General features: G+C 33.3%; 3 protein-coding genes across 3 annotated transcripts; 2 read left to right on the top strand and 1 right to left on the bottom strand.

Moving 5' to 3' along the window:
* Positions 1 to 328: 328 nt before the first annotated feature.
* Positions 329 to 4,006, bottom strand: FG386_001039 (uncharacterized protein; the record flags this gene model as incomplete). The annotated part of the gene is made up of 1 exon (XM_067340302.1): positions 329 to 4,006. The coding sequence occupies one exon, from the start codon at positions 4,004 to 4,006 to the stop codon at positions 329 to 331; it is 3,678 nt and encodes a 1,225-aa protein (XP_067196190.1).
* A 1,600-nt stretch (positions 4,007 to 5,606) lies between these two features.
* Positions 5,607 to 8,621, top strand: FG386_001037 (uncharacterized protein; the record flags this gene model as incomplete). Its single annotated transcript, XM_067340300.1, has 1 exon — positions 5,607 to 8,621. The coding sequence occupies one exon, from the start codon at positions 5,607 to 5,609 to the stop codon at positions 8,619 to 8,621; it is 3,015 nt and encodes a 1,004-aa protein (XP_067196188.1).
* Positions 8,622 to 9,847: 1,226 nt separating this feature from the next.
* Positions 9,848 to 14,338, top strand: FG386_001036 (mRNA translation inhibitor SKI2 SFII helicase; the record flags this gene model as incomplete). Its single annotated transcript, XM_067340299.1, has 1 exon — positions 9,848 to 14,338. The coding sequence occupies one exon, from the start codon at positions 9,848 to 9,850 to the stop codon at positions 14,336 to 14,338; it is 4,491 nt and encodes a 1,496-aa protein (XP_067196187.1).
* Positions 14,339 to 14,379: the final 41 nt, after the last annotated feature.

Below are 14,379 nucleotides of genomic sequence, written 5' to 3'. Positions count from 1 at the left end.
CTGGTGGGCCTGTCCGTGGCACAAATTGTTTTGTTCAGGCGCGCACGTCTAAACCCTGTGTTTATTGGCCAAAAGCTTGCCCACAAGGGGCCGCGAACGCAAATGGCGGGAAGAGAGCGCCGGGCAGGCGGCGCGCGCGGCCAGAGGGACACAGAAGCGGCGGGCGGGCAAGAGAGGCGCGGAAACGAGCAAAATTGAAAAAGCTAGATACTGCCGAGTGCCGAAAGCGGAGCTGCGCAGAGTCGCTGCTTCCTGTCAGGCCGGGCTGGAACGGACCGAACTGCGTGGGCAAGGTGCGAGCTTGGCCTCACGAAGCGTGCAGTCGCGTTCACTTGAGCAGAAAGTCGTAAAAATCCTCAAAGTCGAGGTAGTGTTTGCCGGGCCTGCAACACTCGTTTAGGAATATCTCCGTCCAGTGAATGTGAGCACAGTACTGGACGGAGTTGTCTATAGATTCGTCCTGAATAAATTGCACGGGGGTTCGCTCGCCCAGACCGTCAGCGCGGCGGTCCTCGTCGTTGTCCTCGGGAACCCCGGGCCGTGCGACTCCGCCGTTCCCGATTTTCAGATACTGCTTGTACTGTTTTGGCGAGATGGTTTCTGAACAGAGAATGATGTCATCTTCCCATCCAAAGGAAGCAAGTATGTCTTGAACGGACACTTTGCCATCAGAGTCTCTATCAAAGTTCCTAAACACCGTTCTGAGCGCATTTATGTTTCCCAAATACATCTCCGGCTCCATGGAGGCCGCCACAAATTCGGTGTACTCCCAAGATCCGCTTTGGTCCTGGTCTATGATTCCAAATATATTTTCGATCTTGTTGCACAGCTCGTTTAGCCTGATCACTCCCTCGATGTTAAACAAACAAAGATTCTCAAACAGCGACTTTTTGCTAAAGGAATTGGGGGAGATGAACGAGTCCAAGTGCGAATCGATTGAGGCGTGCGAACGGACATTGAGGAGGGTCCGCGGAGCCGAAAACAAAGAGGAATCGCGATTTTTAATGCCGAAGCCCGCATTGCCGTTGCAGCTATCGTCAAACTGGCACGAGGAATCCCCCTCCAGACTGGCGTTGTTCTGGCTGTTCGCGCAGTCGCTCACATCGTTCTCGCTCGCATTGTAGTCGTTGTCCTCGTTTGTATCGCTCGCCGCGATGCAGTCGTCCCTGCTCCAACAGCTCTTAGAGAATCCGCATCCCTCCTCGAGTTTGACCTTAAAGCCGTCTGTTTCGTTGTCCTCGCACCCGCTAAGGCCATCGAGGACCTCAACCGAGCAGTTTGAGGCAATCCCAAAATCGCTAAAGTCCGCGTTCAACTTTGTCCCGGCTCTGTCCCTGCTAAGGTGGGCAAAGCCACATTTTTTGCTCTCTGAATCTAAGTTCTCCCGCTTCCCGTAAACGGGATTGCTATTAAAGCTAGAAACGAGCTCAATGTGAAATACAAAACAAAGAACGCACTGAAGCTCCGCCAGCGACACAACGCCGTCGCCCGCAACGTCAAACCTTTTAAATTGCTCCTTCAAGTAGCTAAACTCGTTGTTTTCGCCGATTCTAAGGGCAATTGAAACGAGAATGACTCTTTTTAAAAGAGTGTAGTTGCAAAACCTTTCCCAGGACTTAATCAGCCTGAGCAGCGGTTTATACACGTCACACGCCTTATTTGAAAGTATCGTCTGAAACAGCTCCTCCTTGTTGCAAACCTTTGAAAGTATAATCGGGGTTTCGGTGGAGTTTGCTTCACTTAAACCTTCATTTCTAGCCGAGCTAGTGCAGCAGTTTTTGTAGCCGTCCCTTATTTTGTTTGCATAGCTTGTCAGATTTCCGTGCGAAAAGGAGGACCTTGTAATGCTGTGAGAAGTGGTATACGTTACAGAGGAGTGGATTGAAGAAGATGAAGACAGAAAACTGCGCTTGGCTGTAGAACGCGGATTGCCTTCAGAGGAAGGCTTCGCATCGCTTGGGGAAAAAGAGCACCAAGACGAAACTACACTCTTGTTATCGTACTCAAGTTCGTCACGAAACACCTCTTTGTTAGACTCCAAATTAATCCTGCCGCAACTACAACCAAAGTGAAACCTAGGGTCGCACGGAGGAGCCATGATTGAATCCTCTTGATTCAGTATTGCGCTTATAGTTGCTTTTGTCCTAGGAGTAACGGGCTTTTGCTCATAAAAGTAATTGCCGCTTTGTAAACCAAAAACAGCATTCAAACCCACTTGACTGTTATTTGGATAGGCGTTGCACATTGAGTAAAGCAACGGAGTGCTGCACGACTTCCTAAGTGTGGAGCCTCCGACCAAAGGCCTTTTTGCAGTGCTGTCATTGCTATTTAAACTTGGCGCCTGGGGTCTTTGCTTGCTCTGCGGTTGACCGTTTTTGTCGCTTCCAAACTCAAACAGATCGCGATCGCAACTGCCACTGTTACTGCTGCTGTTCAAATTAGAAATCAGAGAAGACGACTTGGATTTCAAGGCAAGTCTTGACCGTTGCTGGTGCCAGGGCCACACGATAACCTTATTGATCATTCCGATACCGCAAAGTGGGACGCTTGGAGCGTCCCATGATCTGATCCACGGATGTTGCAAAGCCTGAAAGGCGGAGATCCTATCGCTTGGATTCTTATTTAACAACTTGCACAAAAAATCCTTTGCCTCCAGTGAAATACCGTCCCAAACTGGTTCGGAAAAAGAGATGCTCCCTTCTTTTACTTTTTCAATAATTTCAACGTCAGTGTTACCTGTAAAGGGTGGTGTGCCAGACAGAAGTATGTGAGTCATTATTCCTATAGACCATATATCGCATTTGTCGTCGTACCCCCTTCCTATAAGTATCTCAGGGGCTATGTAATACAGTGTTCCGACTCTGGTTCTCAAATAGCCTCCTGTTCTCGTTATTCTTTTAGCTAAACCAAAGTCTATAAGTTTAAGTGGGTTATTGAGCTCAAAACAGTTGCAACTGGCTGATAAAGATGGCAATTTGTCCAAGTTGCCGCTGCCATCGCATCTAACATCACCCTCACTTCCGTTTAAATCGCGACTGTAGCAGAGAGTGTTTTTGCCCGTATCGGTTAAAGGACGAGAAACGTCATTGTTGCAAAGCAGATTGTCACTCTTGTTATAATCAAATAAGCCCCTGTCCTCAATATAGGAAATTTGATTGTGAGTTAAACTCGAAGGGAGGGACCTTGACATTCTTACGTGATTGTTGTTCCTGCCGTAGTAGCTTGAGGCATAATCTGCGTCTTCACACTCGTTTCTGTTTTGGCTAAAAGCTCCACATTCACTTTTTTTCTTATCAATAGGATTGCTTTTGAAGTCAAACAAATTGTGTTTGCAATTTATTTCAGACCTTGAATTTAAAAACAAAAAGTTCTCTGGCTTAAGGTCCCTGTGCACAATTCCTTTTGAATGGCAATATGATATGGCTGAAAGCATTTGTTTAATAAGATGTGCAGCAACTCTTTCGGAGAAACAATCAACATGGGACAAACGGTCAAATAACTCGCCACCGTTGCAAAGCTCCATAATCAGATATATCGAATTGTAGTCCTCAAAAGTTTCATAAAGCTTCGCTATATTTGGATGATCTAAAGTGCTCAACAACTGCATTTCCTGACGAAATCTAAATCCATCACCAGAAAATTGCTTTGGTATTTTTTTAGCAGCCCTTACAATTTTTGAGCACCTTTCTTCTACTATATAAACTGCTCCCCAACTGCCTTCACCCACCTTCTCGCCTATCTTGTAGTAGTTGTGTATTGGTAAGTAGTTTGTTCCTACAAACGAATCCCTTTTTATTGGTGGCTTTGGGGTCTGGTTTGAGAGACCAAAAAAAGATGTTGAATTTAATGAATACGTTGACGTTACTTTACTCAAATGTATTTCATCTTTGCCACTTTCCTCATTATAACTATGTGATTTATCAAATGTGGCTTCTCTTTCACTATTTAATTCAAAATAAACGCCTTCGTCTCCACAGTCAACGGCTGCCGATTTGTCTGAATCCATTTTATATTCAGAAGTGTGTGTATATGCAACAGTATTAAGCACTTTATAGAATTTGTTTAGACTAACACGTTCTCTATGTTAAAACCGTTAGATAAAGTACAATACTTAACATCACTTTTTGCTATACATTGGCATCGTTAAATTGAGTTTCAAACCTAAATCTTATACGAAAAACCCACTTATATATACATATACACGTAGATATTGAGCAGCAAAATAATTCTTACAACCGATGTTAAAACTCTCTGAATTATATTTGCGTAAATTATTTTAAGCTTCGAGTGCGTTTGAGTGGACTACTGCGAAGCCTGCTACCTTCTGCTCATAATAACCTTTTTATGGGAAAAAAATCAAAATCTAGACTCAAAATTACCTTTTCTAGCACATTTTACTATATTTTCTTTTGTGTAAAGTTAACATGAATAAAAAGGGGAAAAAAATTTCTTACCATAATAAACAGAAAATCATTTACATTCTAACACTTCCGGGTACCGCCATTGCGCCACTGTATTTATCTTTATAAGCCTGTACATTCATTAGTGCACAATGATATAATATGCAAAAAACAAACCTGAATGGATGTACAATTCTAAGTCAGTTAATTGAGTAATTGATTCCTTAAGTTTTTTTAAACTGACTTTCACTCTATTTCACTCCCTTTAATGCCGCAACTTTTGAAATCACACATTTTTCGGTTTCAAGTCACAAGGCGAATAACGCTCTGTTTATCTACCTTCAATAATTCACTAAAGTCAGTAAAGACTCCTTGCTCCCAGGGAAGTGAAAACTCTCCTCTGGTATATTCTTATTTTTCACACTTCAATTAGATTATTCTTTTTATTCAGTTTCCTAATTAATATATTTGGCATTTGGGCGCCAAAGACACGTAATTATGTGTGTATACTTGTGTGTCAGAAAAATGTCATTGAAAGACGGTTTTAGCAATGAATAGTGGAACAGGTAAAGTAAAGCTTTTTTTTCCTAATAAAGCTTTATTTCGAGCATAGATACTTACATTGTTTTTAGATAAATGCAGTGTAAACAAAATTGAGAGAATAGAAAGAAGAAAGCAGCAAATTAAAAAAATAAATAAAAATTTCGTTTGCATTGAGTATGTTTTAATGATATAATAAATATATAACTTAAGAGAGAATAGTGTTTATTTTATCTTAGAGAAAGTTTATTGTTTTTCTAACCGTAATTTAGAACCAATATAGACTGCAAAACTGACAATAATGTAATACAAAGTTTGAAAAAGATTAAGTTAAATAAATAAAAGATAAAAGTGAGACCATAAATATATAGTATACATAGAGAGGTTTTGTTTAATAATATAAGTTAACTTATATTGGTATCTATAATGAAGCTTGCATGACTAAGGGAGAATTAAAAAAGGGTTATTGAAATAAGCTGTATACAATAATACACATAGCTATGTATTTTTGAGTACAAATATAACTTATACAATTATATATGCTATATTTTGATTGTAAATGATAGAAGCAGAGTTATTTTTATCGTACCGTAAAAAATAAGGATCGTATTCATAAAAAATAAGGGGAAAAAAAGGGAACAATTAGGATAAAAGTAGGTAATAAAAATGGGGAAAAAAATAGTAAGTAATATTAAAAATTTTATCATTTCAGGCGGAAGATCACAGAATGGAATAAAATCAATAATAAAAGGGTCATACCCAAATGGGTATAGAAATTTTGGACCAGATTTAGACAGGATGATGATGCCGTTAAATAAAAAATATGTAGACATAAGTAAGATAATGGAACAAGTAAATGAGTTAACATCAAATAATAATAATGGAGGAGTTAGTAATTCAGCTGCTTTAAATAATAAGGTTCAAATGGAAAACTATTTTACTTCACTGATTAAATGTTTAATTAATTATGTACAATGGGATATAAAGAAAGAGAGGGAAAATTATGCAAAATATGGTGTTTTATTATTAATAAAATTAATAGATAATTGTTTTGATAAGTTGAAAGAATATGTAAATATAATAAATTACATGAAAAATTATATAGAAATATGGATATCTAAGGAAGGTACACAATTGAAATACTATGGAAAATGGATATTATTATGTTTAATGAAAAACAATTTACAAGGAAATATAGGAACATTAACAAGAAGCACAATAAATGAAAGAAATAGCACATTGAATTCAATACCACTAAAGAATTGTATATTAAATTTAAAATTAGTTGAATTAATATGCAAAAATTTAATAAATTTAAATAAAAATATTATAATTAACAAAAATACAAGTTATAATAATGGTTTGAATGCAGATAAGAGTAATAATAATAAAGATATAATAGATATAATTGTAATTTTGGAAATTATATCATTAGGTTTATTGACACAAGGTGTAATATTTGAAGGAAAATCAAGAAAAGTAATATATGATAGTATTATACCATCACTAACAACGATATTAAATGATAATATAGTTGTTAAATATGGCATTTCACTTCACAATGTTAGGTATTATTTAATTAATGAAACACCAGGACAATCGGTTACATCTACTATAAATAAATTTATTAAGGAGGATAATAATATATTTTTTCAGGGAGACAGAATGAATAGTCAAGAGTTAATTAACTATCTTTATATAAATTACTTATTCATAATAGAAACATTATCAATGATATTAACTAAAGAGGATAATAGTAATAATAATAATATAGGGGATATATTTATAAATATGAATATAAACAATAACAATGATAATTGTATTTTAAATAAAATAAAAAATCAGAACAAAATAAATATATTACCTTCTCATTTTAAATTGATAGATGATAAATTAAATTCATTATATTATTATCCATATATATTAACCTCAGATATATGTTTAAGTATATGCAGAGGTAATAGTGACTATACAATAGAAATAATAAATACAATATCACAAGCATTAAGGTATTATATTATAAATTGTAATGTAAATAAAGAGGACAATAATACATTGTTTATAAGAAATGAGCCATTTTTTATTAAAGATGAAATAATGATATCATTATCAGGAACAAATGAGGATACACCTAAAACAATATTGTATTACAAAACACCACAATATTGTTATAGTTTATTACGTTGTTTACACAGAATATTATGTTGTTGTCCAAAAATTCAGGGAATTTCCAAGTGGTTAACTACCTTAGTTAACTTGATTGATATATTATTACCACTATACGATTTAAACGGTATTTTATGCTCAAGATCAAAAATAAATGATAATTTACAAATAAATAATATGTATGTAAATACGAATACAAGTATAAATGAAATGGGAAAATGTGCATTGTTATTAAGAAACGTAAGTTTTCAAGTTTTATTTGATATTATGTGTTTATTAAGTGAAACAGCACAAGTTTTTTATGTAATAAGAGTATTAGTTAAAATAAGAGATTGGTGTGGTTCTTGTCTATTAGATTTAATTAGGAGATGTCAAAGATTAGCATCAGAAGCAAATAGCAATAGTAATATTAATTGTTTAGATAAATGTAATAGTTATATAAGAAATCACAAAAAAAATGAAAAAAATGAATTGAAAAATATATCAGCTGCTGATAATAATAATAGTAATTGTAAAAATAAATTTGATAATATTGATTTAATATTGAATAGTAATATAGAAATTGAGATAGTAAGTCCGACATTTTGGAGTACTTCAAAAATAAATGAAATAGCAAATATAAATAAAAAATGGATTACAGGACAAATGGGAAACATTAATAACAATAGCATTAATAGTGGAAGTAACATTAATATTGTTGCAAGTTGTGGCACTTCTAGTAACATACAAAATGACACTGGTTTTAATAACAAATCACCTAGTTTTGATACAGATTACGACATTTCAACCAACGATAATAACAATAGTAACAATAATAATAATAATAATGGTATATTTATAGGAGACGTATCAATAGAAGTTGGTTTAAAAAATCAAAATTCATCGCAATTGCCATCTTCGTCACAGTCTTCTTTTTCTGGATTTAGTGGAGTATTTTCTAGATTATACAGTATTAAAAACAAAAATAAAGTGAAGGAAAAAGACAGAACAAGTGTTACCGATAATAATATTGATAATAACAATGTTAATGTTAAGAGAAACGAATTATTGTTATCGCCTCCAGAAGTTATAGTTAATTTACTGAATGACAATTATTTAAATGACGCTGATAGTCAAAATGTTCATAAATACAATAATAATAACAATGAATTTGAAGACGAAGACGAGGATGATGATTATTGTGATGATATTTTAGATGACAGCGAGGATGATATGGGAAAAGAATACAATTATAAGGTTTCAGACGATGAAGAGGGCGATGATTATTGGGAAGTAGATCATAAATTACTTGAATTAATAAAACTAAGACCTACAAGTTCTTTGATAAATGCCCAACCACCAATAACTGGAATATTAAGAAGAACAGTTTCATCTGATATTAGTAATAATAAGAGTTCACTCTCAAAAATAGGTGGTAGTATATCTTCACTGTTGACAAAACACAATTCTGCTCCACCAAGAACTTTATCTTCCATGAAAAGAGTATGTTTTTCCGAAGTCCCACAAATTTACTAATGCATTAGTATTTATTTCATACAAATTGAATATAAATAAATAGAGAAAAAAACAATAAGGTATTTTCACAATAAATATAGTTAAAGGCAATTAATAATTAAAGTAAATGTTAGTTATAATAAACAAGGGATGGAATTTAAGGTTTATATATGAAATAATGTATTGCTTATTTAATTAAAAAATGGTGTAAGTATTTTATTGTATTGATTTTGAATTTTGTACATAACATAGAGAAGAGACACTGTATTTAAAATTGATAAAATAGTTTGGATATAAAAGATATCAATAATAATATACATCTAAAATATAGATGAAATAATCACATTTACACGTGTACAGACAAAATACAGGCTGTGGAAAAAAAATGCATTTTCAGCGGTAAATTGTTGTGGCGGTAAATTCCGAACGATTAATTTTATTTATAGAAAAAAGTTTGACTTGGATTAGAAATTCCATAAATATATGTTTGGCTTATTTTCTTCTTTTTTGATTAAATATTTTGTTTCAATCCTTGAACTTTAGATTTAGTTATAATAGAAATAGCTGTAATTAATGTGAGAGTGAGTAATAGGGATGAGTGAATGATGATATAAAGCGGTATCTAGGTATGTAATGTTGCACCAAATATGGGAAAAGCATTTATAAATTTATTCTAGGTCTGTGAAAAGATTCTATTTTTAAAAAGGTAACTAGTTATATTTTCCGTATTTAATGTGATATTGGCAATTTAACAAACATGATAAATGAAGAAGAGGTATACGTTCCGTTTGAAACACTTTTTCCTTTAATATGAATGTATGATTTTAATAATTTTCTATATGTCAATAGTGTGAATAATGTAGAATCTGCGAATATAAAATTTTTTGTATGAAGATTAATGATATTAAATGGGGGGGAGGGGTGACCAGGAAGAGTTAAAAATTGAAATAAGGATAAATACAGGGGAAAAAAGAATAACAATCAATGTAAGTTAATATGTGAGGTTGTTGTTTGTCTACGTATTAACAGTTAAAATAATTGGAGGTGGGTGAGTAGTCGCTTACGGTTGAATTAATGTATTCTAAAATGAAAATAGTAGTTAAAGTAATTTGGCTCCAAAAAAAATAAGTTAAAAATAAGTGTAAATAAAATTTTTAAATAGAAATAACAGGAAAACATTAAAAACAACATAAACAAGTTTCAAAAATAATATTTTTGAATATATATAAGAATAACGAATAGATAACATGTTTGCAAATCAGGATGATTTTTGGACTTCTGATGACGAAGAAGAGGATGAAATAAACGACAATTTAATTAACAGTATGGATGTTATTCACAATTCAAACGACTTCTGTAGCTTGAATAATAGTGGTAGTTTGAACAGCATAGGTGGGGTTAACAATTTGAGTATAGGCGATTTTGGCAATATAAATAGTATAAGCAACAAGGGGTTTAATGGGAACTACATATTTAGTGAGGCAGAAGATGAGTTTGATATAGGAGTAGATTACGACGACAAATACATGATATCTCAGGCGGAGGAGATATCACTAAAGATATGCGAGACTTTGTTGACCGAGGATAACATCGTTGATAATGATTTGAGTATAACGAATAAAGTAGGGATGACAAGTCAGAATAACAGTAATGAAGGTAATTTAATTGACGAAGCCTTGTCTAGAGGGGGAAAATGTAGCAATTCACACGACTTAAACGAAGAGGTGAAAGAAAAGAACAGCTTGAATAAGGACAAAGAGGACGCAAAAGCAGATTTATCTAAGAAAAAGCAAATAAGGAAGAAATGGAGTGTGGAAGACAACAAGGATTTGAATGATTTTTATGATGTACTAGGGTACGATCCACACTTGAAAAAGGAGTATGAAAATAACAGCAGTGAATATAGTTACGACGTTGATAACATAGTTATTATGTACCCATTCGAATTGGATGACTTTCAAAAAAGAGCAGTAGTAAATATACATACCGGAAATCACGTATTGGTAGCAGCTCATACATCAGCAGGTAAAACTGCAATAGCTGAGTATGCAATAGAGCTGGCTAATAAGAACGGGAAGAAGGCAATATATACGTCACCAATAAAGGCACTGAGTAGTCAAAAGTACAGAGAATTTCAGATTAGATTTAGGGATTACCCTGCGCATCCGACGTTTACACAAAGGAATAGAATAGGAATAATAACCGGGGACGTAAGCATAAATTCAGACGCTCAGTGTGTAATAATGACAACAGAGATTTTGAGAACAATGCTATATAGAAATGACCCGTGCATAGAGCAAATCCAAACGGTTATATTTGACGAGGTACACTACATTAACGATGCTGAAAGGGGTGTGGTTTGGGAGGAGGTAATTATTTTACTAGACCCAAAGGTTCAGCTGGTGCTTTTATCAGCAACAATACCAAACTATTTGGAGTTCGCAAACTGGATAGGCAAAATAAAGCAAAACACTGTTTACTGTATAAAAACACTGCACAGGCCTGTGCCACTAAAACATTATCTTTATATATACGAAAATTGTTTTGAAGTTATGGATGAGTACAATAAGTTTAACATTAACGGTTACAAAGAAATGCTTGACTACATTAAGCTTTCTAAAAATAAAAAAAGTTTATCCAGTCTCAAAAATAAGGTTAATAAATTGTCTTCATGCATTTCAAATAATAAATTGAATGTGGATGATAACAATACCGGTATTGAAGTGAAAAAAGACAATAGTGATGTAAAGGACGTTGAAGTGGAGGAAAACGATTGTAAAAGGGAATGCGAGGATAATTTCAACGAGGCTGAGAACGAACACGAGAATGAGAGGGAGAGGGACAAGGAGGAGAACAACATTGCAATGTTGAAAGTTCCCGCTGTTAATAAGAATTACTACAATGTAAGCAACGAAACCAAATTCAAGACTGAGGTTTATCGTTTACAGGTGTTTTTGAAGCTTTTGGAGAAGAACGACCAGCTGCCAGTAATATTATTTGGTTTTTCTAGAAGAAAAGTTGAACAGTTTGCAACGAGCATACCAAATCTGAATTTTTTGTACAACCACAATGAGAAGAGCAATATAATAACTTTTATAAAGGATTCAACAAGCAAATTAAGCGAGGTTGACCAAAAAATACCGCAGCTACTTCAGTGCAGAGAGCTGGCATTGAGAGGAATAGGAATACATCACAGTGGAATGTTGCCGATAATCAAAGAAATGACAGAGATATTGTTCACTAAGGGACTCATAAAGGTTTTATTTGCAACGGAAACAATATCAATGGGTATAAACTGTCCAGCAAGATCAATAGTGTTTACAAGCATTAAAAAGTACGATGGGAGAAAGAATAGAATACTGCTTTCATCTGAATATACACAAATGGCAGGAAGAGCAGGGAGAAGAGGCATAGATACTTTTGGTAATGTATTTATATTTAATTCATCGCACGAGACAATACCAGAATGCATAGATATTGTGAAGATGATGCTAAATACATATTTACCGGTGCAAAGTAAATTTAGACTAACGTATCAGATGATACTCCAATTATCTTGCAGACACTCATTGAGAATAGAGGACATGATGACAAATTCATTTAAAGAGATGTTTAGAGCAATTAATTTGCCTATATTTCAGAAGAACCTAAACAGGAAAGTACGAAAACATAGTTCAATACACAAAAGAATAAATGAAATACTGACTGAAAACAAAAACTACTACTACTTTGGAGGCGATGACACTCAAAGTGGAGATAACTCTACGCTATTTTTAAACTCAATGCAAAATTTGATAAATATAGTGAACAACATTTATGCAAATTCTTCAATGTTATTTAAGAATTTACTTAATTCTGCAGTAAACAAGAATATCGTTATGCAGAAAATATTTATCCCTGGAAGGTTATTTATATTCAATACACTAAGTTTAATGAGCAAACTGCCTCTATTTGCAAATATTATCGAATACAACCAAAGTAATACGTCTTTTAATATTATTGTCTACTCAAAAGACTATGTTGATTTTACAAATATTAAGGACAACGTTCACGAATACATTCAAAATTTAGAAGGCAATACTCGCAAAGACAATGCAGATGATGGTGGTGCTGGTGGCAACAGTAACAACTATGGTAATGGCGACTATTATGATGTGGTTGAAGAAAGCATACAGTTGTATAAGAATACAGATAAAAGAAGGCAAATTAATATTGTGCAAAATTTGATTAGCAGTGATAAAAGACTTAAAAACAATAAAAAAGAGTCGAGTAATAATAACAGTAATGATAAACATCAAATTGAGCTCATACACTACTCACCATTTAATTCAAATGATTCGCTGTTTAAGAATTCATTCTTAAACAACTTTAGTAGCAGCTCCAACCAAACTGCGAACAACGGAGAAGATAATATATTTGATGTTAATTACTACTACGTATTCAGAAACGTATCTTATTCTTTTATTTTGTATTTACTCGACTACCAAATTATGAATAGTGGTGGCGACTGTAACAGTAAACTATTTAGCAATATTAACTATGATGATAACACGGTTCTTCATAACATTGCAGTTAAGTGCAGACAAAATATATCTGAATTTTTGAACAGTAATGACAAAGATAGTAATCGTAATCATAACAATGGAAATAATGGTGTCAATAATGTAAACAATAAGAATGAATTAGTTGGTGCTAAGAATAACAAGTCCAAAAAAAACAAGAATATTAAATTAAATCTTTACGATTTCATGAGCAAAACTGAAGCTAGCAGCAACAACATTAACAACGTTAGTGTAAATGCTAATAATTACCATCCAAAATTATTTTTAATATCAAAAGTATTAAAGTCAATTGAAATAGATTATTACGATTTGTTAAAGAAGTATAACGATTCATATAATGAATACACAAATATATATTATGATATATTAATTAAATACTCGAATAATAAAGTTATAAATGATATTATACCACTTATTGTCGAGTCTAATAAACTTGAGAACGATATTAATATATATAAACATTTCATAGATGATGAAAGCTTAGATGACTATCCTGAAATGAAACTCAAAATACAACTATTAATTGAACATGGTTTTTTAGAGAGCAACTTAACAATCACCAAAAAAGGCAGAATTGCATCTGAAATACTGTCCAACGATGAATTAACGTTAGTTGAAATACTACTCAATGGAATGCTACATAAGTTAAACATACATGAAATCACTTCACTGCTTTCCTGCTTTGTATTTCCTGAAAAAATGGACAATTATAGTAACTTTAACTGCAGTAATGGTGGTAATACCAACAATAACGGCAACACAAATAATATTATTATTGATGACAGACCTTCATTACCCACAATTGAATTACTAAATGCCCACGACGAAATGATTAATATACATAAAGAGTATGAAAAATCACACTATTTAAATCATATTAACTTAGATACTGAACAATTTTGGTCTTTATGCAACGACAAATTTATGTTTATTGCTTATAAATGGTCAAATAGGGAGTCACTTAAAGATATTATGGAGTTCATTCATAATTCACAAATTAATCTTCATGAAGGTACCATTGTACGAACTATTCTTAGACTTGATGAGCTTGTTAGAAAACTTATTATTGCTTCAAAAATGATTGGAGATAATATTATTGAAGAAAAATTATCTTTAATACACGAAAATATATCACGTGATATTATCTTTATGACATCTTTATATTTTAATAATTAAATTAGTCTCAAATATTTGTAAGACTAACTCTTTTTAAATTA

This window comes from Cryptosporidium ryanae (assembly GCF_009792415.1).
Source record: "Cryptosporidium ryanae isolate 45019 chromosome Unknown contig_19, whole genome shotgun sequence".
NCBI lineage: Eukaryota > Apicomplexa > Conoidasida > Eucoccidiorida > Cryptosporidiidae > Cryptosporidium > Cryptosporidium ryanae.
This window is presented reverse-complemented; position numbering and strand designations above follow the sequence as displayed.